Source organism: Vanrija pseudolonga, chromosome 6, assembly GCF_020906515.1.
Source record: "Vanrija pseudolonga chromosome 6, complete sequence".
NCBI lineage: Eukaryota > Fungi > Basidiomycota > Tremellomycetes > Trichosporonales > Trichosporonaceae > Vanrija > Vanrija pseudolonga.
Window position 1 is genome coordinate 283,059 of NC_085854.1, and position 24,174 is coordinate 307,232.

At 61.7% G+C, this 24,174-nt stretch overlaps 9 protein-coding genes across 9 annotated transcripts; 7 read left to right on the forward strand and 2 right to left on the reverse strand.

Moving 5' to 3' along the window:
* Position 1: 1 nt before the first annotated feature.
* On the forward strand, positions 2–2,064 carry LOC62_06G007899 (uncharacterized protein; the record flags this gene model as incomplete). Its single annotated transcript, XM_062774418.1, has 6 exons — positions 2–606; positions 668–801; positions 898–1,222; positions 1,257–1,326; positions 1,364–1,440; positions 1,491–2,064. The coding sequence occupies 6 exons, from the start codon at positions 2–4 to the stop codon at positions 2,062–2,064; spliced, it is 1,785 nt and encodes a 594-aa protein (XP_062630402.1).
* Positions 2,065–2,936: 872 nt separating this feature from the next.
* LOC62_06G007900 (uncharacterized protein) lies at positions 2,937–4,865 on the forward strand (the record flags this gene model as incomplete). Its single annotated transcript, XM_062774419.1, has 7 exons — positions 2,937–2,996; positions 3,051–3,514; positions 3,549–3,679; positions 3,736–4,069; positions 4,109–4,187; positions 4,220–4,296; positions 4,343–4,865. The coding sequence occupies 7 exons, from the start codon at positions 2,937–2,939 to the stop codon at positions 4,863–4,865; spliced, it is 1,668 nt and encodes a 555-aa protein (XP_062630403.1).
* A 712-nt stretch (positions 4,866–5,577) lies between these two features.
* LOC62_06G007901 (uncharacterized protein) lies at positions 5,578–7,693 on the forward strand (the record flags this gene model as incomplete). Its single annotated transcript, XM_062774420.1, has 7 exons — positions 5,578–6,173; positions 6,243–6,352; positions 6,526–6,823; positions 6,861–6,948; positions 6,981–6,996; positions 7,114–7,184; positions 7,229–7,693. 7 exons carry the CDS (start codon positions 5,578–5,580, stop codon positions 7,691–7,693), a joined length of 1,644 nt encoding a protein of 547 aa, XP_062630404.1.
* A 721-nt stretch (positions 7,694–8,414) lies between these two features.
* On the forward strand, positions 8,415–9,547 carry LOC62_06G007902 (uncharacterized protein; the record flags this gene model as incomplete). The annotated part of the gene is made up of 3 exons (XM_062774421.1): positions 8,415–9,019; positions 9,074–9,204; positions 9,330–9,547. 3 exons carry the CDS (start codon positions 8,415–8,417, stop codon positions 9,545–9,547), a joined length of 954 nt encoding a protein of 317 aa, XP_062630405.1.
* Positions 9,548–10,215: 668 nt separating this feature from the next.
* Positions 10,216–10,536, forward strand: LOC62_06G007903 (uncharacterized protein; the record flags this gene model as incomplete). The annotated part of the gene is made up of 1 exon (XM_062774422.1): positions 10,216–10,536. One exon carries the CDS (start codon positions 10,216–10,218, stop codon positions 10,534–10,536), a length of 321 nt encoding a protein of 106 aa, XP_062630406.1.
* A 751-nt stretch (positions 10,537–11,287) lies between these two features.
* On the forward strand, positions 11,288–13,367 carry LOC62_06G007904 (uncharacterized protein; the record flags this gene model as incomplete). Its single annotated transcript, XM_062774423.1, has 6 exons — positions 11,288–11,871; positions 11,961–12,091; positions 12,223–12,524; positions 12,561–12,657; positions 12,685–12,775; positions 12,812–13,367. The coding sequence occupies 6 exons, from the start codon at positions 11,288–11,290 to the stop codon at positions 13,365–13,367; spliced, it is 1,761 nt and encodes a 586-aa protein (XP_062630407.1).
* A 153-nt stretch (positions 13,368–13,520) lies between these two features.
* On the reverse strand, positions 13,521–16,513 carry LOC62_06G007905 (uncharacterized protein; the record flags this gene model as incomplete). The annotated part of the gene is made up of 5 exons (XM_062774424.1): positions 16,327–16,513; positions 16,064–16,279; positions 15,832–16,026; positions 15,677–15,791; positions 13,521–15,635 (listed from the first exon to the last, which is right to left on the reverse strand). The coding sequence occupies exons 1-5, from the start codon at positions 16,434–16,436 to the stop codon at positions 13,521–13,523; spliced, it is 2,751 nt and encodes a 916-aa protein (XP_062630408.1). The 5' UTR covers positions 16,437–16,513.
* A 264-nt stretch (positions 16,514–16,777) lies between these two features.
* LOC62_06G007906 (uncharacterized protein) lies at positions 16,778–17,245 on the reverse strand (the record flags this gene model as incomplete). Its single annotated transcript, XM_062774425.1, has 1 exon — positions 16,778–17,245. The coding sequence occupies one exon, from the start codon at positions 17,243–17,245 to the stop codon at positions 16,778–16,780; it is 468 nt and encodes a 155-aa protein (XP_062630409.1).
* A 1,319-nt stretch (positions 17,246–18,564) lies between these two features.
* dusp1-b (Dual specificity protein phosphatase 1-B) lies at positions 18,565–22,570 on the forward strand. The gene is made up of 3 exons (XM_062774426.1): positions 18,565–19,818; positions 19,864–21,309; positions 21,361–22,570. Exons 1-3 carry the CDS (start codon positions 19,236–19,238, stop codon positions 21,981–21,983), a joined length of 2,652 nt encoding a protein of 883 aa, XP_062630410.1. The 5' UTR covers positions 18,565–19,235; the 3' UTR covers positions 21,984–22,570.
* Positions 22,571–24,174: the final 1,604 nt, after the last annotated feature.

Sequence of the window (24,174 nt, forward strand, 5' to 3'; positions counted from 1 at the left end):
CATGCGCTACGGCCTCGCGACGCTCGCGGTGCTGATCGCTCCCCTGCTCACCACCGGTCATGCCCTCCCCGGCACCCCCGCCGTCTCCGTCTCGTCTTCCCTGGAACCGCCCGCGAAGATCTTAGCGGCCCAGACCAACGGCATCCCGATGCCCCCACAGGGCATCTACGTCTTTGGCATCAACAGCCCGCACATACAGCTCACGCCGACGGTGCTCGGCCCGCCCTCCCAGACGTGGAACATGAGCTACTCGAACATCTCGGCGGCGTCCTTCGTGCCCGGCATGATCTCGCTCGGCCAGGCGAGCTACGTAACAAGTTTGCAGGGCACCGGCGGCGCGACCTTAACCTTCCAGTTTGTCGGGACTGGCGTGTCGCTGCTCGGCAGCGCAGGCTTCTTTGACGTGTTCGACTGGCGCGTCGATGGCGTCCCGTATAACCCAGACGGCAGCGCCAGCAGCAACCAGAACGCCGGGTTTGGGTGGGAGGCTGAGGTCGCCTGGGTGCGCGACTTGCCCTGGGGGCTGCATACCTGCACGTTCGTCGTGCAGACGACCTATGACAAGGTCGTGCTGTACGAGGTTATGGTGCTGACGGGTATCGAGGGGTGAGTTGACCCGCTGGGTGTGGCCTTCCCCGCACACATGGTGCAACACTCACGGCCCCAGCGCTGTACTCACCGACTCGCCCACCGACACGCTCCGCCAGATCGAGCCCGCCGTCGACGGTGTCAGGTCACCAAGCACTCACTTCAACACTACCGGCAGATGGGAAGTGTACACGCCCAACGAGGGTGATGCCGGTGAGTAAGGGTTACACCTCGGGTGTAACCTTTGGCGGCGGAGCGCAGGCACGAGGCGAGGACCACGGTCTCGCTCGCTCACTGACCCCCGACCAGTCTCGCGCCAGGCCTTCCCCTCGTCAGGCTACACCGTACTGCGAACCAACGTGACCGCCTCCCTACACTACGTGCTGCCCAAGCGCACCGCGTACGTCGAGGTCTGGGAGTCCACGGGCTGGGGGTTCGCAAACTACACCGTCACCCTGACGCCGAGCCCGCCATTAAACCCCCCAGTCATCACATACTCTGCCAACACAGCCTACTATGTGCCGGCGTACATCTTGTCCTGGGCGATCCTCGACCCCAACGTTGACTACGTGCTCGAGTTCCAGTCATACGGCGGGTGGAGCGAGGTGTACAATATCCAGTACTTCCTTGCCAAGTGAGCCTCCACCGATAGAGCGGGCTGACGGAAGTGAGACGAGCCCGACAGTGGACACTGGCAAGAGCTCAGGCGTGTCCGTCGCCGCGTTGGCGGGCGGCATCGTGAGTCGAGCCGTGGTGAAGAAACCGCTGACATCAGGCCGGCGCGTTCATCGCTGGCGTATTCGTGTGTGCGCTCGCCGCGCTCGCCCTCTTCCGGTCCTACAAGAAGAAGCAGTAAGCCAGTGTGGCGACCGACCCTGTGTGGCACAGCTGACACACGCCAGGCCATCCCAGCCCGTGTTCGAAGTCGACCACTCGCACGACGCTCGCCCGGAGCCATTCTACCACTCGCCAGGTGCGCCGGGGCCAGAACTCGTCCCGCTGATGTCAGAGATGCAGGGGTACGGGGACGGTGTGCTGGGTCTGAACGCGGCCGCGAGCGCGTCCAACCGCGCAGTGGACATGAGCCCCGTCTCGCCCGCTTCGCCTGTGCGCTCAGGCCGTGCCGGCACCGACGACGCAAGCTCGAGCAGCGGCGGCGCGTCGCGCCACTCGAGCCGCCACACCGGCCCCTCGATGCACGTCACCAACGACGCGTTCGCCCCGGCCACCTTCAAGTCGCCGCGCAACTCGTCCGCCGTGCCTGAGCATCGTAACCGCGGATCCGCGCCGGCCCCCCTCCCGCTCACCGAGCAGGAGCGCGACTCGGGCGCCCAGGTCATCCACATTGTTGAATACGTCCCCCCCGCGTACGACGACAACCTGCGCGCCACGACGAGCGGCAGTACCCGCGGAGACGTGACCGACGACCCCGCCAAGCCGGGCGGTGTGCGCCCCCTTCCGACCACCCCGAACTAGATACTGCAAGACAAGAAGGACGTTTGGGCTGGGTTTGACTGTGCGCTGAGCCCTGGATGCATATATTGGCGGCTATGTTCGAAGCAAAGGGCTTTACCCCTCGCAGACCTGATTCTTCGCGGACTTGACCTCTCGCGGATTACATGTCACCCTGTCACCACAGCAGTACAGACCAGTCCACTTCCTGTATGTTGACGCTCGACTGGTCGGGATCCAGACTCACGGCGACCTTGCGCACGGCAGTGGCAGGAATAATAGTAATGCCATGACCTTGGGGCCTAAACGGAAAGTGCCAGCAACTCGGGCCTCGTGACGGCCACCCAGCCTCCGCACAAGGCGGTGCTGGGACGGCATCGATGCCGGCGCCCCGAGCCTTCATCGACCACAAGGGAAGCGGGTACAAATGAGCCACCAAGAGCATGCCATGGGTAAAAAAAGGTTTCATGCACCGGTCGGACAGTGCACAGTACGTGCAGTACCCATACCTTGGTGGTGACCACGCTAACCTGCGGGGTTGAGTGTGGCGGGCCCGTGAAGGCCTGTGTGTGGCGCTCAAACTGTCGGGATTGCTGATGCGCCGGACGGTCCACCTGCACACACACATCTTTGCATCCAGGGCCTGTACCTCATCCCTCCATCCACTCGGCCCGTGCAGGGTCGCACCACCATCTTTGGTGTGCTCACTCTGACCGTCTTCAATCTTTCAACCATCTCATTCCGCACCGCCTCGCTCTTTGGGAGATTCGCCTTGACCGCCATGGATGTCTAACGCGGCCCAGTGGAAGTCGCCACTGCGTTAGACTGTCAAGAAGTCGATAACCACCACATCGCTTTGTCTCTCGTCCTTCACTTCCTTCTCGACAGACACCACAATGCGGTACCTCACGATCGTCTCGGCGATAGTGCTGCTCGCGTCTATGCTCTCAGGCCAGGTGCGCGCGGCATCCCCTTCGTCCTCCTCCTCCCCCGCCCCCGCCGTCTCACAGAACTCGACTTTCCCGATGCCCACCCAAGGCATCTACGTGTTCGGTATCAACTCGCCCGTCATCCAGCTCTCGCCGACCGCTATTGGGCCCTCGAACCAGACATGGAACATGACGTACTCGAACGTTTCGTCCTCCTCCTTCGTACCCGGCATGCTCGGTCTCGGACAGGCAAGCTACGCCACGTCCCTGTCGGGTGCGTCTCTCACCTTCCAGTTTGTCGGCACTGGCGTTTCGCTGCTCGGATCGGCGGGGTTCTTTGACGTCCTCGACTGGCGCGTTGACGGCATTTCGGTCAACCCGGACGGGAGCACGACCGACAACCAGAACGTAGGCTACGGGTGGGAGTCGGAAGTGGCGTGGGCCCGCGACCTCAAGTGGGGGCTGCACACGGCGACGCTGGTCTTAAATGCTATTTACGAAGGGGTCGTGCTGCGTGAAATCATGATTCTGACCGGAATCCAAGGGTGAGTCGCCCACCAGGGCCGACGCTGACACTAGCGCTGTGCTCACCGACTCACCTACCGATCCGGTACGCAAGATCACGTACAGTGTCGACGGCACGAATCCGAACAAGGATCTGAACCTGACGGGAAATTGGGCGGTCTACACTCCCAACGAGGGCGACACGCGTGAGTAGAGATATTTTCTAGGCGTCCGACCCAACTACAGCAGCTCACACTTGCAGTGTCCAAGTTCGCCTACCCTCCCTCGGGGTACACCGTCATCCGTACGAACGCCACCACCACCACCTCATCGCTCAGGTTTGCCTTGCCCAGCGGCATATCATATGTCGAGCTCTGGGGGTCCACCGGCTGGGGCTTTGCAAACTACACGGTGATCCTCACGCCTCCTCCACCGTTTAACCCCCCCGTGGGCCCGTACCAGGGGAACACCGCATACTATGTCCCGGCGTACATCCTCTCATGGGCCGTCCTTGATCCGAATGTGAACTACGTTCTGGAATACAAGGCTTATGGAGGTTTGGCTGAGGTATGGAGTGTGCAGTACTTCTTTTCCAAGTGCGTCGCGACTCGGCAGGTTGGAAGGGCTGACGGAAGTACCACGACGCCAAAGGCCGTCGTCGAGACTGGCAAGAAGGGAAGCAGTATCCCAGTCGGAGCGATCGCCGGCGGCATTGTGAGTGTGACCTTTGGATGGAGCTGACGCAGGCGGCCGCACTCCTCGTAGGTCTAGCACTCTCGGCCCTCGTCGCGATGGCGCTCTTCCGCGCCTACAAGAAGAGGCAGTACGTCAATCTGTCCTGCTCGGTCCACAGCTGATCTCTCCTGCAGTAGGCCAGCACAGCTAGTCTTCGAAGCCGACCAGGGACGCGAGACCACCCCGCAGCCGTTCTACTCTCCAAGCTCACAGGGGCCGGCACACTTCGGGTACGGTGACGGCTTGCTGGGTCTCAATCCCGCCCCCGGCGCGTCCAGTCCCCCGCCCATGAGCCCCACGTCGCAGCCCACGGAAACAAGCAGCAGCGGTAATGCCTCACGCTCGAGTCGCCACACCAGACCCTCGATGCACGCCGTCAACGACCCGTTCGCACCGGCGACCTTCAAGACCCCGCGCGCGTCCCTCAGCTCAGAGCAACCGCACGCTCGCGTCTCTGCCCCCGCTCCCCTCCCCGTCACGGTCCAGGAGCGCGATTCCGGCGCCCAGGTCATCCATATCGTCGAGTATGTGCCACCCGCGTACGACTCCAATCTGCAGGCCGCCGACAGCGTCGGCGCCACCCCCTCGCACGCAGGGGTCGCCGATGATCCTGCCAAGCCCCGTGGTGTGCGCCCCCTCCCCACCACGCCCCACTAGGTGCGATGATACAGGACTTTCGTCTGCAGACACCTGTGCACTGAGACATTGATGCATGTACATACTTCGTGTGGTTTGTGTCCCATGCATGCAGTATGGTCTGTGTCACAGGCAACCCTTGGGCTCTGAACATAACTCGGCCTCGGCGCAGGCTGTAGCTGCACAACATCGATGCGGGTGCCCCGAGCGGAGCACCCCCGGACCTTAAGGAGAGGGAGACAAGTGCACGGCCCAGAGGGTGCATGGTCAGTCAGACGGTGCATACGCGGGCATGTAGGTGAATTGTGCCCACGACTTGGTGACAGTCCTCACCTGAAAGAGGCTATTCTCCTCCGCGACGCCGCCGGCACGGAGTGTGGCGGGGCGTACTGTACCGGACTGGGGGTGGCGGCGCCGACTGTCTGAGCGGCCGGCACGACGGACGGCCCACACAGGCATCAGCGGCCTCGGCGTGTCCTGCACAGCCCACACGGCCAGTGCGCGTGCCTTCTTGTCGCCATCCATGTCATCCATGCCATCCACACAAATACCATCCACTCATCCTCCACCCACATTCTTATGCTTCGCGCAGGCGCACCGGCCCTGAAAAGCGATACTGCAGGGATCCAAGCTGGAGGGTGTTTATGTCGGCGGCGAGTGCGCTACTTACACCTCTACATTCGATATTTTCTCTTCTCTTCTCTCTTCCTCACCATTCACCGCAGTTAGCATCATGCGCTGCCTTCTCACCGCCGTCGCGGCGTTCCTGCCCGCGATTGGCGCACATGTGCTCGCGGCCACTTCGTCGGCTCTCTCGGTCCCGCCTCGCCCAGTGTCGTTCAGCAATTCGAACGGCATCCCCATGCCGCCCCAAGGTATCTACCCGTTCAGTGTCAACACCCCACTCGTCCAAATGACGCCGACCGGCCTCGGCCCGCCGTCGCAAGTATGGAACATGACGTACACGAACATATCCTCCTCGGACTTTGTCCCCGGTATGATCGGTCTCGGTCAAGCGCAGTACACGACCACGCTGGGAAGCACCACGGGAATGGGCACCGCAAGTTTGTCATTCCAGTTTGTCGGGACTGCTGTGTCCTTCCTTGGATCCGCCGGCTTCTTTGACGTCATCGACTGGCGGGTGGACGGTGTGACCGCCCTGCCTGACGGTAGCAACGGCATAAACCCAGACATGGGCTTTGGATGGTCAGCCGAGGTGGCGTGGGCGCGCAACCTGGAATGGGGGCTACATAACTGCACACTCGCTGTTACGACTACGTATCAGGAGGTTATGCTGCGGGAAGTCATCATCGTGACCGGCATTCAGGGGTGAGTGGCTAGAAGGGGTGGTACAAGAGAAGCTGACACTCATAGTGCGACACTCGCCGACACCCCCAGCGACAAAAAGCGAATTCAGATCAACGCCGTTGAAGATACGAATACCCCGAGTGCTAGTTTCAATAAGACGGGGAATTGGTATGTCTTCACACCCCCCGAGGGGGACACTCGTGAGTTGAGTTGTTCGAGATGTTTTGGCGGCGGTGTGGTGTATGCAGTAAACGGTCTTGCACAGCAAGGCTTTTTACCTTCACTCAGGCCTCGATCTCTCGCTGGACACTCTCCTTCGCTGTCGCTAACATTCGTGCTCTCAAAGTCACCCGCGATTCCTTTCCCACCACAGGCTACACTGTCCTCCGAACGAACGAAACCGGGTCCCTGCGCTACAAGGTACCCAAAAACACAAGCTACATCGAGGTTTGGGGGTCCACGGGGTGGAATTATTCCAACTACTCCGTCACGCTTACGCCGCCGCCACCTTTCAACCCGCCGGTATTCAACTATTCGGCCAGTACCCCCTACTATGTGTCCGCGTATACCCTTTCATGGGCCATTCTGGACCCCAGTGTGAACTATACGCTGGAGTACAAGACGTATGGTGGCCCTGCCGAGGTGTGGCAGGTGCAGTACTACCTTGCTGAGTGGGTCTGGCCGTGGCCTGAGTTGGACTGACGGCAGGGAGACGCCTGTCAAGAGTACGACCACCAACTCAAACTCAAAGGCGGGTGGTAGCGGCATGTCCGTTGGTGCTATCGCCGGCGCAGTCGTAAGTTTCCAGCAGGAGCAAGCTAACCGCAGGTTGGTGCACTCCTAGGTGGGCTGGCAATCGCAACACTAGTCGGACTCGCCCTCTTCCGGCAGTACAAGAAGAAGCAGTGGGTTACTCTCACCCCTGTGCCTCGGCCCGCGCGCAACGCCGCTCACGCCCCAGGCCCAGGCGCGAAGTTTTTCAAGTGGACAGCGGAAGTGACACCCGCCCGGACCCCTTCTACAGCAATCCAGGTGCGTAGCGGCGAGAATGCACCCCGTTGACGTCAGAGACACAGGGATACGGCGACGGCCAGCTGGGACTCAACCCCGCCGGCAACGCGACGAGCCCGACCTCGCCCATCCGCTCACAGCACACCGAGGACACAAGCAGCTCTGGCGGTCCGAGCTGGAACTCGAGTTCCAACACGGGGCCCACGATGCACGTCACGAACGAAACCCTCGCACCGGCGACATTTAAGACCTTGGCCACCACGCCTAGCCCACAGGCAGATCGACCCCACCCGCGAATCTCCGCCACCGCTCCCCACCCCGTCACGGTGCAGGAGCGCGATGCTGGGGCCCAGGTCATTCACATCGTCCAGTATGTGCCGCCCGCCTACGACAACAGTCTGCGCCCTGCGAACATCGCCACAGCGACGGTCGATGCCAGGAGCACTGGGGCGAGCACATCGCACGGAATGATCGCCGACGATCCCACCAAACCTGGCGGTGTGCGCCCCCTCCCCAACACGCCAAGCTAGATACCATGAAACAGGACTTTGGGTTGAGGCGGCCTGTGTACTGAGAGATGAATGCATATAGTAATGTGTGTGTTAAGGACCCAAGCGTGGGTATGAAGGAAGTATTAGAAGAACTGTCAAACTCGGGCCTCGCGATGACGACCGGTGCCGTCAGCTCAAGTCGGTACTGTAACTCAGTCCATGCGAGCGCCCCGAGCGGAGCAACCACCCCGAACCTAAGGGTGAGAATAAGTGTACGGGCAAGTACATGAAAGGGCAGACAGACGGTGCGGTGCATGTGCCGGCGTACCCATGTCTTTGTGGGCAGACATGATGACCTGACTGAGGTTAATCCCCAGGCAGCGCTGCCCGCACGGAGTGTGGCGGATGGTGGAGGAATGGGGTGACGGCGCCGCGAGTCCACAGGGCCGACGCCATGGACGGGATACACATGTTGAGTACTCCGTGCTGTGCAGCGCCGGTGGCCATTCCGGGTGCCTTCGGGATGGCCTAGATGGCGACAGGCCGCTGTAGCCATCCAGGACATCCGTGCCATCCGCACACCCCATCCACCCACACACCGCTTCGCGCTTGGCGCGCACGCGCACCGGCCCTCAAAGCGACACCACGGCGATCCAAGCTGGAGGGCTTTGTGTCAGCGGTGAACGCGTTACACAGCTGCTGTTGACATTCCGTCCTCTCTTCTCTTCTCCCCACTCTCTCATCCACTGCACACAGAATCATGCGCTATCTTCTGGCGCTCGTCGCGGCGTTCCTGCCCGCGATCGGTGCGAGAGTGCTCGACGCCTCGGTCTCGGCACTCTCGGCCCCAGCCCCAGCTGCGCAGGTCTTGGCCAGCGGCGCAAACAACACCATCCCCATGCCCCCGCAAGGCATCTACCCGTTCATTATCGGCTGCCCCATTTTCCAATTGACGCCGACGGTGCTCGGGCCTCCATCCCAGACTTGGAACATGACGTTCTCGGAAATCGATTCCTCAAAGTTCGTTCCCGGCATGATCGGTCTCGGTCAAGCGCAGTACAGCACGACCAAGAATGGGACCGGGACATCCGGTGCAAGCGTCACGGTCTGGTTTGTTGGGACGGGTATTAGTATCCTGGGATCCGCTGGCTTCTTCGACGTGTTCGACTGGCGGATTGACGGTGGTGACGCCACCAATCCTGTCGGCAGCAACTCCGGCAACCAGGATGTCGGGTTTGGGTGGGCAGCCGAGGTGGCGTGGGCACGCGGCCTGGACTGGGGCTTGCACAACGCCACCGTAGTTGTGCAGACAACGGAAAAGGGGGTCGTACTGCGAGAAGTGATGATTCAGACCGGCATACAGGGGTAGGTGGGCTGGGGCGGAGCAAGCTGTTTGCAAAGACCAAGCTGACCCCTCAGCGCGTTCCTTACCGATACCCCCTCCGACAAACAACGCCTAACCTTGGCCGCCGTCGACGGTACTGGTCCCAGCACGTCAGTCGCTGTGACGGGCAAGTGGGAACCCTTCACTCCTGACGAGGGGGACACTCGTGAGTTGTTTGGTGGTGGCGGAGAGTACCTATGCATTGTACAGGCAGCCTCATGCTGGCTCCGACGTCGGCCTCTCTTACCCCACGTACTCGCTGACACTCTCTGCCAAAAGCCACTCGCTCAGCCTTCCCTCCAAGCGGCTACACGGTTCTGCGCACCAATGCCACTGGATCGCTTCGCTATGTCCTGCCAAAAAACACCACCTACGTCGAGGTCTGGGGGTCCACAGGGTACCAGTTTTCGACATACTCTGTCACACTTTACCCGCCGCCTCCATTCAATCCCCCTGTTCTCAACTTCTCAGCTAGTACAGCATACTACGTGCCATATTACATGCTGTAATGGGCCATTCTTAACCCCAGCATCAATTACACCCTGGAGTACCAGACGTATGGAGGGCCCGCCGAAGTGTGGGGCATCAACTACTATCTCCCCAAGTAGGTTTGGGAGTGGAACCCGTAGGGTTAACTACATACAGTGAAACGCCGGTCAACGGCCACACGACGACCACCACTACCTCTGCAGTCACGAAGACGACAATCGCGAAGGGAGGTGGCGGAGGGGTGTCCGTTGGGGCTATTGCAGGGGCAGCGGTGAGTTACTCACCCGATAAGGCTGACCGAAGGTCGGCGGCGTCGTTGGCGGTCTGGTCATCGCGATACTCGTCGGGTTTATCCTCTTCCGACAATACAAGAAGAAGCAGTGCGTAGTCCCTCGTACTCACCCGTCACAGCGCCACTCACCGCCCAGGCCCACGCCCCCCGCTTTCGAAGTTGACCATGGGAATGATGCCCGCCCCGAGCCGTTCTACGACAGTCAAGGAACGCGGCAGTACCATGAAAGGACCCCGCTGACTCCAAGAAGCACAGGGGTATGGTGACGGCCAGTTGGGGCTCAATCCCACGGGCAGCACGCCTGGCCCGACCTCGCCCATCCGGTCGCAACATACCGACGAGGGGAGCAGCTCGGGAAGGCCCAGCTGGAATTCGACTTCAAACACGGGTCCCTCGATGCACGTCACCAACAACACCTTAGACACTGGACTCATGAGCAAGACTGCGGCCACCCCGTTGGTGGTGGACTCTCGTCGCAACCGCAGGCCGGCCGCCATCCCCGTCACGGTTCAGGAGAGCGACTCTGGCGCGCAGGTCATCCACATTGTCGAGTATGTGCCGCCCGCGTACGACCCCACCCGCCCCCACTCGGGCGCTGTTACCAACACGACCGTGAGGCCCAGCGCCGCCGCCGTGACCGTCGCTGGCACCGAGACCGTCGTGGACGACCCCACCAAGCCGGGTGGCATGCGCCCCCTCCCCTCGACGCCATTTTAGCTTCACAAGACAAGACAGGACGTTATTCAGCTGGGCCAGCTGTGAATGTATAAATGGCATGTATATAATGGCAACTACCACTTAGTGAATGGCTGTGTTCTACAACGCACCTAGTCATGAATGGCGGCCGGGATGCCATTCCGACTGGATCAGTCTCACGCGTCTGATTTGTTTCTATTTTTTGCGGTTTTTCCATTTTGGTTCCGTCGTCGCCTGCTCACACCATTCGTCCTCCCGTCCTGAGATCATGTTAATGTTACATACCATCCACACGTCTAGTCTGCGAGATTGTTGTTGACCGTGTACCCACTCCCCTGTTCCACCAGCCCTTCCCCTCACTGCCGCCACCGCGGTCCCCGCCGCCGCCGCCGGGGCTCCGGCACAAACGACGTTGGGCCATAACCTCTCGCCCCTCTATGTACCCTGGCCGCTCGCGCCTGCCTCGTGCGCGCGAGGCCTGACCTGACCCGATTGACGCCGTTCAGCGGACAAGTGGGCACGGAGACTGACCATCTGAATGCACACACTCACCGCTACCTCTCGCAATGGCGATGCGCAATGGCCTGTGCAGTACTACTGGCAGGCAGTGCACCGGCCACCTGCCCTTCGGCGTCCCCTCGCTCCATTTAACACCACATCGTCGCTCTCGCACGCGCATCGGCCTCATGAGGTGGAAGAGTATTTGTGACTCGCGACGTGAGCGGAATGCAAGGTGTCAACTTATCTCCATCCGCAGTCGGTCCTCATCAACATGGCAGCAGCCAGAGCCATGCGTTATCTACTCAGGGCCGTGGCACTGCTGCCCGTGATCTCGGCTCAGACGACCAACTCCAAGTCGGCCAGCTCGGCCAGCTCGGCCACCGTCTCCGCCCCGCCGCAAGCGTCAACCATCCCAATGCCTCCCCAGCGCGTGTACCCGTTGGGCATCGACTCGCCCCTGCTCCAGCTCAATCCAGTGGTAATAGGACCCCCGTCGCAAGGGTGGAACTTGAGCTACTCGAACATCTCAAACAGCCACTTCGTCCCCGGCATGACGGGTATCGGATGGGCGAGCTTTGAGACAACGCTCGCCGGCAGCTCGGGGGCAAGCCTCAGCTTCCAGTTTGTTGGGACGGGGGTAAGCTTGCTCGGCTATGTGGGCTTGTTTGACGAGCTCGATTGGCGGGTCGATGGCGTGCAGTCCAACGACACCCCGGACTTCGCGTACGGGTACCAGTCCGAGGTAGCATGGGCACGCAACCTGCCGTGGGGGCTGCATAATTGTTCGCTGCGCGTGACCTCAACCGATGACAAGGTTGTGCTAACCGAGGCCATTGTGATGACGGGCATTGAAGGGTGAGTGTGGTGCGAGATGGGCCCGTGCAGCCCTTGCAGGTGACATTACGTGCACAGTGCGCTGACCAGCACCTTGTTGCCATCCGCAGTGCGGCACTCGTTTCAAGCTCCGCCGACCCGCTGCGCAAGGGTCCCTCCACCCTTAACGCGAGCGAAATCAACCAGGGGGCCCAAGTCACCATCAACTGGGCTCTGTACACACCCAACGAAGGCGACTCGAGTGAGTAACGCGGGCCGCCAAAGTGCAGTGATGATGAACACGGACATCCGGGAGGGCTTCTGCCCTCGCTGCCCAGACCCTGGGCCTCCATCCTCAATTCCTGCTGTCGCTCACTAACGCCCGCCCGCCAGTTATGCAGGCCGCCTACCCCCCAGGTGGCTATACCGTCTTGACGACCAATAGCACTGGCGCCATCCAGTACACGCTGCCGAAAAACACGGCCTTCGCCGAGGTCTGGGGGTCTGCTGGGTATGGGTTTGGCAACTACTCGGTCACCATCACCCCTCCCCCGCCGTTTAACCCGCCTGTTATCAAGTACTCGGCCAACAACGCGTACTACATGCCTGCCATCGTCCTCTCATGGGCCATCCTCGACCCGAGCCAGGACTATGTGCCGCATCGAAGTGTGGCAGTTGCAATACTATGTTTCCAAGTGAGTCTTGTGGTGCGTCGGGCAGGATAACCGAAGTGTGACGAGTACGACGAGTACGCCGACCTCGACGAGTCCCAGTGCCAGCAGCGCGGCGGCGCGCGGCGTGTCCGTCGCCACTCTGGCCGGCGCCATCGTGAGTGCATGGTTCATACAAGGGCAGAGCTGACTCAGGCCGGCACCATCGTCGCGTGTCTCGCCGTGTCGTCCCTGGTGGCTTTTGCCCTCATCCGCAAATACAAGAAGAAGTCCGAGTACGTCATCCCGCCGAACCGCTGAGCTGATTCCAGGTCCTCACGACTCGCGTTCGAGGTCGACCACAGCCCCGAGCCACACCTGGCGCCATTCTTATCGAACCGAGGTGCCCATGCCGTCGAGAACACCCCGCTAATGCCAGAAATGCAAGGACACTCCGCCGGCGTCTTAGGTCTCGACGGTGACCGTGCCGCACACAGCTCGAACACGTCACTCCCCCGACCAAGAGAGCATACCGTCACTTCGAGCTCGGGTGGAGCCGACCTCGACGGCGATAGCGACACGCGCCGCCAATCGTCGCTGCACACCGACTCGCCACCAATCCTCATCAAGACGCCGCCCCGCATCTCCACGCCCGAGCTCCATCTTCAGCCCCGCCGCGGCACGGCACCCGTACCCCTGCCCGTCACGGTGCAAGAACGCGATTCTGGCGCCCAGGTGATCCATATTGTCGAGTACGTGCCGCCCGCGTACGACGCCACCCTGCCCCACTCGAGCGCAGTGGTCGCCGCGAGCCCGACTGATGCCGTCGACGACGACCCCTTCAAGCGGGACGGCTTGCGCCCCCTCCCTACTCTGCCGCCCGCTTAACTGGAGGTATGAGGAGCCAGGTCTCTATTTGAGAAGGTTCCTCTGTGTATTTAGATGTGAATGGAAGCTCTTTGATGACGCGATTCATTGGTGTATTCTACATGGCGTCTAATAATGACAGGGTACTATTACAACTGGCAACTCTGTGCCGCTCTACAACTGGCCGAGGCCCACTACCTCGTCCCGCTTCATCGTCTGGCTGCAGCCAGGGCACCGAACCCTCTCGGTCGGCCCATATGACACCAGCGACACCTTCTTCGCGTTCGCACCCGCCTGCATCGCGAGCATGCCCGCGTTCAGCTCCTCGCCATCCACGACGTCGTCGGCACCGTCACGGGTGTATAGCGCCCGCGTAACTCCCTTGATGTGCTGGCCCATCTTGGAGTGCGCCTCCGTGATGAGGTCAGGTGGCGCCCGAGGCCGGCGATACACCACCTCGTATGTCGACTTCGCGGCTCGCTTCTTGTGGTCATCCTTGTCCCGCGCAAAGCGGCCCAAGTCTGCGACAACAACCTGCGACCACTGCTGCGCCCAGGCGTCATCGGGGCGTACCTTGCGACCGTCCGGGCCCTTGATCAGTGCCGTCGGCTTATAGTTGTTGGTTGACGACGGGGAGCAGTAAAGCCAATAGTGGAGAGCCCCCCCTGCGTTGGGGAAGATTGTGTCGGCCTCGTGGAAGTAGACGCCCTTCACATCTGGCCCCGCGTACTGCACGATTGCAGCGATGGTGTCGCTGACCCCGACGACTGTCTCATCATTCATAGCCTTGAGATTAACATCGAAGCAGATCGAGGTTGGACGAGCAATCGAGACGAAGCCGGCGAGGTCCTCGGGGTAGTCGCACAGATGTTCAAATGAGGTCTCGCGGAGAATAACCGTCGTCACTGATGGGAAGACGCAGTGGACAACAGGCTTGCCTCCAGGGTCCGTAGGCTGCCAAGGCCACTCTGACTTCTCCTCGTCGATGTAGAGTGGGAACTGAAAGATGGTCTCGGCGAGATCAGCGAAGCGGCTGGGCTTGACGCCGCGCGAGATGAACGGCAGCTCTACCGTGTCTGCAGAGTGAAGCCGGCGCCGCACGAGATATGCCGCGATGCGTTCCGTGACCCGAAACTTAAAGCATGGGCGGAGCGGCAAGTAGGTTTGAGAGTCGGTGACCGTGGCCAAAAGCACGGCGGCAGCCTCCTCGTCAAGCACAAACGGGCGGGCAGGCTCGAAGAGCTTGTGGAACACCTTGCTCAGCCGGGCATGGCTCCACTCGTGCTGTTTGACCATGATATCCGGGACAAGGCCCAGTAGATGGGTCTGCAGGGAGGAAGGAAAGTCTCGAGTTATCGCCTTGATGACATAAGCGAGGTGCCCCTCCGCGTCACGATACGGCGAGGGAACAGCGTACACGGGCTCCGACGAGGTTGCCGACGAGGCAGTCTCTTGCGACAGGTGGCGTAGCGCGGGCCGCTCGGCAAGGGTAGCCGAAGGAAGATGGAGGGTGCTCGTCGAGGGGGGCGAAGTAGTGGTACCAGCACTGGCGACGGTGGTCGGCTTCGACGAAGTAGCCGTGGACGCAGACGCAGACTTTGACGCTGCCATCTTGGGCTCATAAGACGCAAGGGTCTTGGTGGCGTAACCTTGAAGTGGGAGAACTGTCTTGAGGGGGAACTTCGCCCCGATATCCTCAAGAGACGACAGGCGCTCGACCGCGTCTTCCTTGGACAGCTCGGAGTGTGGTGATGTCGGACGGGTAGGCAGCATGTGCTCCATCGATGTGTCGTGGCCTCCGACATCACCTCCAAAGAGCTCGGAGGCAGCACCATGCTCGTCACCTGCACCAATGCTGCCACTCTCTGAGGGCGATCGGGTGCGGTACCTGTTCTTCTGCGAGATGGGGAAGAGGGGTGGTGGCGGGGAAGACCGGCGGCGGTGGGGAGGCGGGGAAGACTGGCGGTGGTGAAGCGAGGGAGAGCCGCGGTTCTGGGTCGGGGGAAGACTGGGGGTCCTCGGCCCGGGGAGGAAGAGAGGCTCCTCGGTCGGCTCACGCTTGGTCCACCTGCGCGGCACAGGCTTGACAATATCTGGGGCGGCGTGCCTCGTGTCGCCTGACACCGCGTCCTCGGTGTCGCTAGACGAAAGGAGAATGGCCGTGTCCTTGCTCGTGCCCGTTCCCTTACCCTTGCCCTTGTCGAAGGGAGCGGGAGTGGCAGATGAGGCTCGGCCGACACCCGCTCGCTGGCCCATGCCTGTTGACTCGCTCTGGCTGGACTGTTGACGCTGTTCGGGTCAGCTGGGTGGATCGCAAGTACCCGACTCACCTTGTCCTTCCGGGATTCCGCTGCCGCAGCAGCCTCAAGGTCAAACACTTCAGTTTCCGCCGCTGCGGCTGCCTCGAGGCCAAAGGCTCGGCGCGCTCGCGGCGCCTTCGGAGGGCTGCTGTGGAGGTCAATGGCTGTCACACGACATTACTCACCTGACAGGAAGACGTCTAGGTATGTTGTTCAGGCTGAAGGAAGGCAGGCGTGAGGAGGAAGGCGTGGACGCGAAGTGGTTCGGCCTCGATGAGGCAATCTCTGAGGCAGCGGTTGGTGCTGCGGCCGGAGTGCGAAGTACGGGTGGCGCATCAGCATGGTGCTGTCTACGGTGGAGCAACGATGAGCTCGCTGACCTGCACGTCAGTCAAGCGTCGTGTCAGCTAATCTTACTGGCTCGGGCCTGTAGCGGTGGACGGAAGGGTGTGGTGGTCCGTGGAGGAAGACGCGTAGTTATTGGTGGAGGAAGACGCACGCGGGGTGGTTGATGCAGCGAGGTCAGGCTCGTCGTCTAAGTGGGACCCCACGTAGTCATGAGCGCGGCGAGACTGCTGTTGCTTGCGGCGCTTGTTGTAGTTGGCCAGCTTGTAGGGGCTGTCGTCGGGCTCGCTAGAGACTGAGTATGGAGCAATGAACGCGAGGAAGACGCGACTCACGCTGCCTGGGCCGCCTCATAACGCCTCATTATAGCTTGTACGTCTTCTACCTCAGTGTCTGGTACGCTGTTCTGGCGCTTTCGGGGACCTTGCTCTAACGTAGAGGGCATGCGGTGATGAGTTGAGAGAGTGAGTGAATGTGAGAGGGAGAAATGTTGGGACAAACAAATGTTGACAAGTGGGGGAGAGAAGGCGGCGCTCGGGGGTGGAGGCGAGTGAGTATGGGCCTGGGTGGGTGGGGTCGAGGCGGTCCGTGCGCAGGTTGAGTCACTCGCTGATGCTTCTTCGCCACCGCCAGCACCCCGCCGTCGCCGTCGTGCTCGCCGCCATCGCCGTAGCCATCAGTCACAACGTATACACATGGTTTGGCGATATAATACAGTCGGACCTATCCCGTATGTCGAACAACAAGCCGCTAGTAGTCACACTTTACACAATACCCTTCGCCCCACTAGGCCACCTTTGGCCGCTTGGTGTGGTAAGGGATAAGCGTCGATACCACGACCGTCCGGATGGCGGGGAACACGCCTCTGTTGATGGGGCAAGGGACGAGGCGCTTTGGGTCGGGGTCGGGCACGCCGAGGACGCGGAGGGCGGTCGTATGGGCGAGGAGGGCGCGCTTGCGCTTGTCGCTCTCGAGCGAGGGGTATTGTTCCACGAGGAGCTCAGGGGACGCTTCCCTCGACGACTGGGACGACCACTCGCCGCCTGCGCCGTCGAGCAGGCCGGTGAACACGCTCGGCAGGTTACGGTCCGTGATGGACAGGTCGTGGTAGAGGCGCGGCGCGGCGAGCGTGTACGTCACCTTGCACACGCGCATGAGGGCCGCGAGTGTTGGCTGGTCGGCGGCTGCGGCGTCGACTATGGCGGCGAGGACCTCGTTGGGGAGGTGCAGTGGGTCGGGTGGTGGGGACGTCATTGCGCGACAAGGTGGGAGCGTGGGATGATGGCGCCGAGGTGGGTACTGGTGGCGACGACGGGAGTTTGGTGAGCTGGAAAGGAGGAGTGTGTTAGGACGAATGAGTTGAGTTGAGAAGCAAGCCAGCGCGACGACGACGACGACGACGATGATGATGATGGGCGCGCAAGAGGCGCCGTGGCCGTGTATTATCGAGCAGAGTTGGGGCCTCCACTTTGACGTCGTCAGGAACCATGCGGCCAGCTAGCTGTGGGACGACTGACGGCGGACAATCGCCGAAGGCGCAAAGGGGGACGCCACCAGGCCACGGCCAGTGGTTGTCGGCGTTGCTGATGCTGATGCTTGGTGGTGCCGAGGGGTGCTGCCGTGGCTGCCGAATGCGACGCGCGGTGGCCAGTGCCGAGAACACTCAAGACGAAGGTGACGCGGCGACGACAAGGACAATGATAACGACCATGTGGGGCAACAACGACCAGTGACGTGCTTGGCAGGCAAAATGAATAATCAGCCAGCAAGCATTGCTAATGCGGGCGGGCAATGCGACTAATAAGGGGCGGAATTACCGACTATTAGTGGGTCTCATTAGCCGACATTACGTGCCTGGATGCGGGGCTTTAGAAATTGGCGAGCCTAGTGCAAACGGCGGCGGCAACAGGGCCGATGATGGTGAGGTGCTTGACTGCGGCGTTGGGCAAGCTCTGCCTGCGCCGCGTCGTGCCGTTGCATACGCCGAGATGCCGAAGCGCCGCCAGCTGCTGCGCAGATCAGAGGGCTGATCAGCCCGCGCACGCCGCGCGCAAAACCTTCAACCTTGTTTGCGTCGCGAGTGGAACGACCAGTGAGTGAGTGAGTCACAAAGCCAAGCCCATCATGAACCCATCCCGACGCAATAATGCTGTGCCTCGCGTCCTTGTTATTGTTGTTGTCTGGCTTATTCGACATGCTACATGCTGACCCAACCCATAGGGAAGATGTAGGTGCAGACAGAGGGTGGCTGCGGTACAGCGGCGGCAGAGAGCGAGTCGCGGGCAGAGGGCAGCAGATGTCTGGCCAGGCACCACTGACTGTGTCCTCTGCTCTTCTGCCTGGCCGTCTGCCAGCGGTCCCTCCGACTCACCCTGTGCTGCCCTTGCTGCTGCTGCTGCTGCTGCTGCTGCTCCTGCTCCCCCTCTGGTGCTTTGCTGCTGGCCGCCTCGGCAGATGACTGACTGAGCGACGACGACGACAATGACAGCCGGCACGCGGCGGGCGGCGTTGTGGTGGGCGTGTTGTATGCATGCAGTCATTGAATCATCCATTCTCTCGTACCACAAAGTGCATCGCATTTTGCTGCTTTGCATCACACAACAACACCAACACCCAACACCCACCTTCCCTCACCCTTCCCTCTCTCTTGCATCCATTTCACTCTCTCTGCTCTCACCTCGTCGCTCCCTTTTGCCCCTTGCTCGCTAGCAACCCGTCTGTTGTCGCCGCGTCGCCGTTGCTCCCCGAAAAGCCCATCTTGCTTGGCCTCGGCCACGGCCAACGACGCACAGATCAACACCGCCTCTCTTCCACCTTCCACCACACACCTTCCCCCCGATCCCGGGTTTCATCTTGCTGCCATTCAAACAACCAACACTTTGGGCCTTCTTCCCTTGCAAGCAAGGGCGCGCGCGCGTTCCACCAACAAACGACCACTCGACGCGACACACCCACCCACTCCCCATCCAACCACCACCTTCCTTCACCAACCATTGAGAATCCATAACAGCAACACCAGCATCAACAGTCATCGGTGCACGTCTGTGCGGACAGTCAGTGCTGCACTGCTCGCCTGCCCGGCTGCATCCGTCAAACGACGACAATCGACAAAGACCACGCGCAAAGCCAACTCCAACACGCGTGTGCACCGCCTCGTTCGTCGTGTTGCCGCGGCTTCATCGACGACGACGTCAACGACAAGTTGCCAGACGCTGACGCTGACGCCGCCGTCGCCGCCGCATCAATGAGCGGCCTCGCCAGCGGCAATCCTCTTGCTACTGCTGCTGCCGCAGCAACAGCAGAGGATTCGCCGCCGTCGGCAACGACACGGATGCATCACTACCTCTCGCTGGCAACACACGTCTCGCATCCCACGCCGCTGTCCCCGGTAATGGAGCCAAGCAACGGCCCGTCGCCCATCAGTGAAACAGCTACACCACCTCGCGGAGACTCGCCAAACCTCCCTGCGCTCCATGCCGGTAACAGCAGTCTCTCGACGGCGCCCAGCGACTACAATCCACGCATCAGAACTCCCATCTCCCCGCTCTCGGCCAGCGCTCCGTTTGGCCGCTACCTCGACTCGCCTGCCCGCTTCTCCATGTCGCCCAACATCATGTCCCCGGCCAGCGGGCTCCCACACCCGCACGACACGGAGCTGATTGAAAAGGTCGCCCCTGGCGATGTTGTTGTTGGTCATGGAGCCGCGGATAACGCCGCATCGTTACCGAGCAGCAAACGCCGTCCTGTGCCGCTCGATCTCAACCGCCGCGCTGGTGCCGAGCCTGGGCACGAGCAAGCTCCTCTCACTGGAATGTCAGCTGAGAGCGGTGAGTGGAGTGGCCGTGGAGTTGCAATGTCTGACCCCCCGCAAGCACACAGCACGCTCAGCAACGAACTGCTCGACCTCTCGGCCCTCCGCCGCTCAGTGCAGCAAAACCTTCATGACCGGCCATTCTCATCCATGGATGAGTACACCGGAGACAGCGATTCCGACATGGAATCCGCGGGGAGCGGACGTGCATCTCCGGGTCCTCTGGCTACACCAAATGACGACAGGTTTATTGGCGCGAGCGAGGCGCTGTCACTTATTCGTACCTCTGCACAGCCTCTCTTCATCGACACGCGTACCCTAGACGACTTTCTCGCCGCCCACGTACACCGCTCAACCAACGTCTCTATCCCAACATTGATCGTTCGCCGCCTCCGGAAGCACGCCTCGTCAGGAGAACCAGCTGACAAGTGGGCGTCTCTCGGGTCGTATGTGAGCACCCCTGCCGGCCGCCGTGTATGGGACAGCATCGACCTCGGGCTACACACGGATATTGTTATCGTGGGCGCAGACGAATCGGACCGCGAGACCCCGAGATTACTCGCATCCATCCTCACAGCAATCGTTCCTGTGGTATCTGCGCGTGTCCTGAGCGGTGGCTGGGCAGCGCTTAGTGGCCTTGCGCAACACGCTGGGCTGATCGTTTCCGGAGAATCGAGCGAGTCGCCCAGGGTACAAAAGACCCACACCGACCCAACATTCTACAACCAAGCACCCGCTCCTTCACAAATGGCCGTCCCCCCTCGCCACCTGGTCAGCTCGCTGGCCGTCAGCCCGGTGTCGCCACCCAGGCTCAGTCCGGCCCGCAGCCTCCCATCACTATCCATCAACCCTACCAGGCAACAACCCCCCAAGCTCTGTCTCAAGATTGACAAGACAATACGAACGTCGCCGGTCCCGCCAATCCTTCCGACTGTGGCGACGCGACGCGACAATGCGCGCCCCAAGCCCATGCAGCTTACGCTCGACGTTGGCGAGTCGAACCACCATGTCCTAGGTGGGCCCCGCAGCGCCATGCTCGGTGGCTCGGTGATGAGCAGCATCCCTCATACGCCACGAGCGGCGTACAGTGACCACGGGCACGACGGCTCGCTTCGCACCAGTTCACTCGCCCCATCAGGCGAACCATGGTCGCACAACCGCCTCACGGTCGATACGAGTCTTCACAACGTGCCTGTGTCGCCCGGTCTTCGCCACCTCTCGGCAAGTTCCTCCGGTGCCCGACACGGACACGAACCAGAAGCCATCCAGGTCTCGACAATTCTTCCGTCGTTCCTTTACCTCGGTCCTGAGATCACCACTCGGCAGGACGTCGAGGCGCTGCAGGCCCTCGGCGTGAAACGAATCCTCAACGTCGCTTTCGAATGCGATGACGACGAGGGTCTTGGTCTGCGGCAAGAGTTTGACCGCTACCTCAAGATCCCCATGAGAGATACAGTGGAGGAGTCTGGCGTTGGCAAAGGAATCCGGGATGCCTGTGACTTTTTGGGTAAGTAAGCTGTGCAATGTTGTTTTGTTATTGCTGTGCTGAGACTTTTAGACGACGCGCGTTTGCACTCTGCCCCCGCATACGTGCATTGCAAGGCCGGCAAGTCTCGCTCCGTCACCGTCGTGCTGGCATACTTGATACATGCCAATGCGTGGACGCTCAAGACATCGTACGCCTATGTCGCCGAGCGGCGGCCGGGAATCTCGCCCAACATTGGCTTTGTTGCCGAGCTCATCCAGTTTGAGGAATCCGAGCTCGGGAGCAAGCAGGCGACGGGCGTGCACGATTCGACGGCGAGCCCGGTCGAGGTTGACGAGAACAACCCGCCGCTGGTGCACCGTGAGCCCAAGCCGGGGCCACGGTATACACGTGAATCCATGCCGCCAGAGTACGGCCCGGACCTGGACGACGACGGTCAGGAGAAGGCTGATGCCGACCTAGACCTTGGCGCGCCCGAGCCGACGGCGACGACGAGACTGCGGCGTAGATCTGGCGCCGACATTGAAGTGCGCAAGAACGGACAGTGGGTGCACCATCGCAGAGCGCCCGTCGACAGAACGACGCTGCAGCCTGGCAGACGCGTGTCCAAGGCCGGCCTCGAGTCGATGGCCATCAGACCAATCGAGCACGGTGACCGCCCGAGACCCACGCGCCCAGGCACCATGGACACCTAGTCCTGTATCATTATAATAGATTGCATGCGCATGGGTTTGTAGCAATGGTAGACGTGATCCGATGTGACGGTGTGGAAGGTGCTGGGCAAGAAGCGCGTGACTTCGGATGCGAGCGGAAAGTGTCCAAGGCGAGTGCGTGGGCTTGGGGGTGGGCGTATGCGTGATATCCCCATGGACCGAGGGCGCACGGGCTGGTGCAAACGAGTAGCTGATCGACACGGACCGTGCGGTGCGGTGGCTCTGGCCATAGTGCAAGGGAAGTGACGCGCGTGCAGAGCAGGCAGTCGCAGTCGGCCAGTGCTGGCGAGAAGGGCAACAGGGGACGGTCGGTCGCGCGCATGGTCCCTCGCCACAACCCGTGAGATGATCCGAGAGCGCACGGCCGGCCGGGCAGAAGCGCGCGCCAGAGGGATCGACAGGCGCGTGCGCGCATGCGCAATGCGTATGAGGCCCGGGGCGCATGATACGGGGCGGGGCGTCAACGCGCAGAAGTCCCGGCGAGAGAGACGAGAGCGGCGCACAAGGCCCGCCGCCGGCCACATCGTCTCGTCGGGAGCGCCCGACCCCGCCGTCGCCCGCGTAACCGCCGCCCCCGCGCAACGCCCGCCCGCGCCGCCCGCGCGGTGCCAAGCCAAGCGAGGACACTGGCCGGCCTGAAATACACCGCGCTCTGAAACCAGCTCCACATGCTCCACAAATAGTCGAATGGCCGGGTTATCAGATACGATGCGACGTATGCGTGTTTGCGGGGGGTGGCGAGGGTGGCGTGGTTGACGAGGTAGCCGGTGTGCGTTGGCGAGGTGATAGATGAGCCCGCTTGCGCGCTCGTTCGCTCGCACCGCTTGACGGCGGGCAGCGGTGACACGGCCGACTATGTAGACGATGATTCGTGGCGGACCGCTCGCTTGGCGATGCAGTGGTGCGTGCAGTGCAACTTCCCGGCGACCCGGCCACATGGCTGCGTGCCTTGGCCACCGCGCGAGCGGCGGCAGTGGGGAGGGAGAAGGAGATGCCGGGCCTGAGGCGCGTCCGCGGTCGTCGTTCGCCGTGCGCACTGATCTCGCCGCGGACGGCGCGGCGACACGGGGACGCGGCGAGACAGAGGCACAGCCACGCCGCGGCGAGAAGCGCACAGCACCGGTGTGAGGAAGCTGGGCGCGATGGGAACCACCCAGCCGGCGCGTCTGAGGGCTGTGCCAGTCCTAGCCGCTTCGGTGTCGTCCCACCCCCGCTGAAGGCAGCCGATGGCTCCCACGCAGCATTGCAGCGGGGATGGACGGCCTCCCGCCCGACGAGGCCAGTGACAATTTGCCTGGCACGAGGCGATGCGGATGTGTGGTCGAAGGGGCCGAGAGTGCGGTCGTCGTCAACTGCCGCGGGTGTCTGGTTGTTTGTGGCCGGCGGCAGGGGCTCTTGGCAGCCTCGGCTGGCCGCACCATCGTCGGATGGCCTTCTCTCACCGCCTTCTCCTAACTGTCCCCTTGGTCGCCGTCCCTCCCCTCGCAGCTTGCGCTTTGTGTCGCTCTTGGCGGCGGTACACCAGTCGTGCTCGTCCTTGGTCCGTCGATCCGTGTGCCTCAGCTTCGTCCGCACAAGGCGGCCGTCCGTCGCTCCAGTCGGTCCTGTCGTCTTGTCCACATACCTTACCTCAATGACACGACGAGAAAGGAAGACATGCGGGTCTTGCGACGCAGATATCGGCGCACCATCGAGTTCGGAGGCGGTGTACCGAGCCAACGCCGGCAAGGGTATCTCGCCCACAATCCAGGGATCTCGGAGGACGACGTCGGCGCACCTCGTCTCCGCGTCGACGACTCGTCTCGTGTGTCCGGTGCGTGTCGCTTCCGACGTGACTTGGTGGGGCTGTATACGAGACGTCGAGCCTCGATGCGGACATTTTGCACGTTGTCTCATGTCGAGGACGACGGCGTTTGTGTCCCCCTCTGAACCGCGGCGTTTGTCACTCCGTCTGTTTGGCTTGGTCTTCTCCGCTGCCTGATTCCTTGGCACGAACGATGGTCCGACAGGCTGGCCGCGTCAAGTTGGTTTTGAGGCGAGGAGAAGCCTACACGCGGACACTTTGTTCACGTTGCCTGCTGATACTCGCCACGGTGAGGACAGCGTCGGTGAAGCTTGTCCGCCTGACAGCTTTCCAGGGGTCTCCTGGCGCAGAGGCAGCGAAGATGTGACT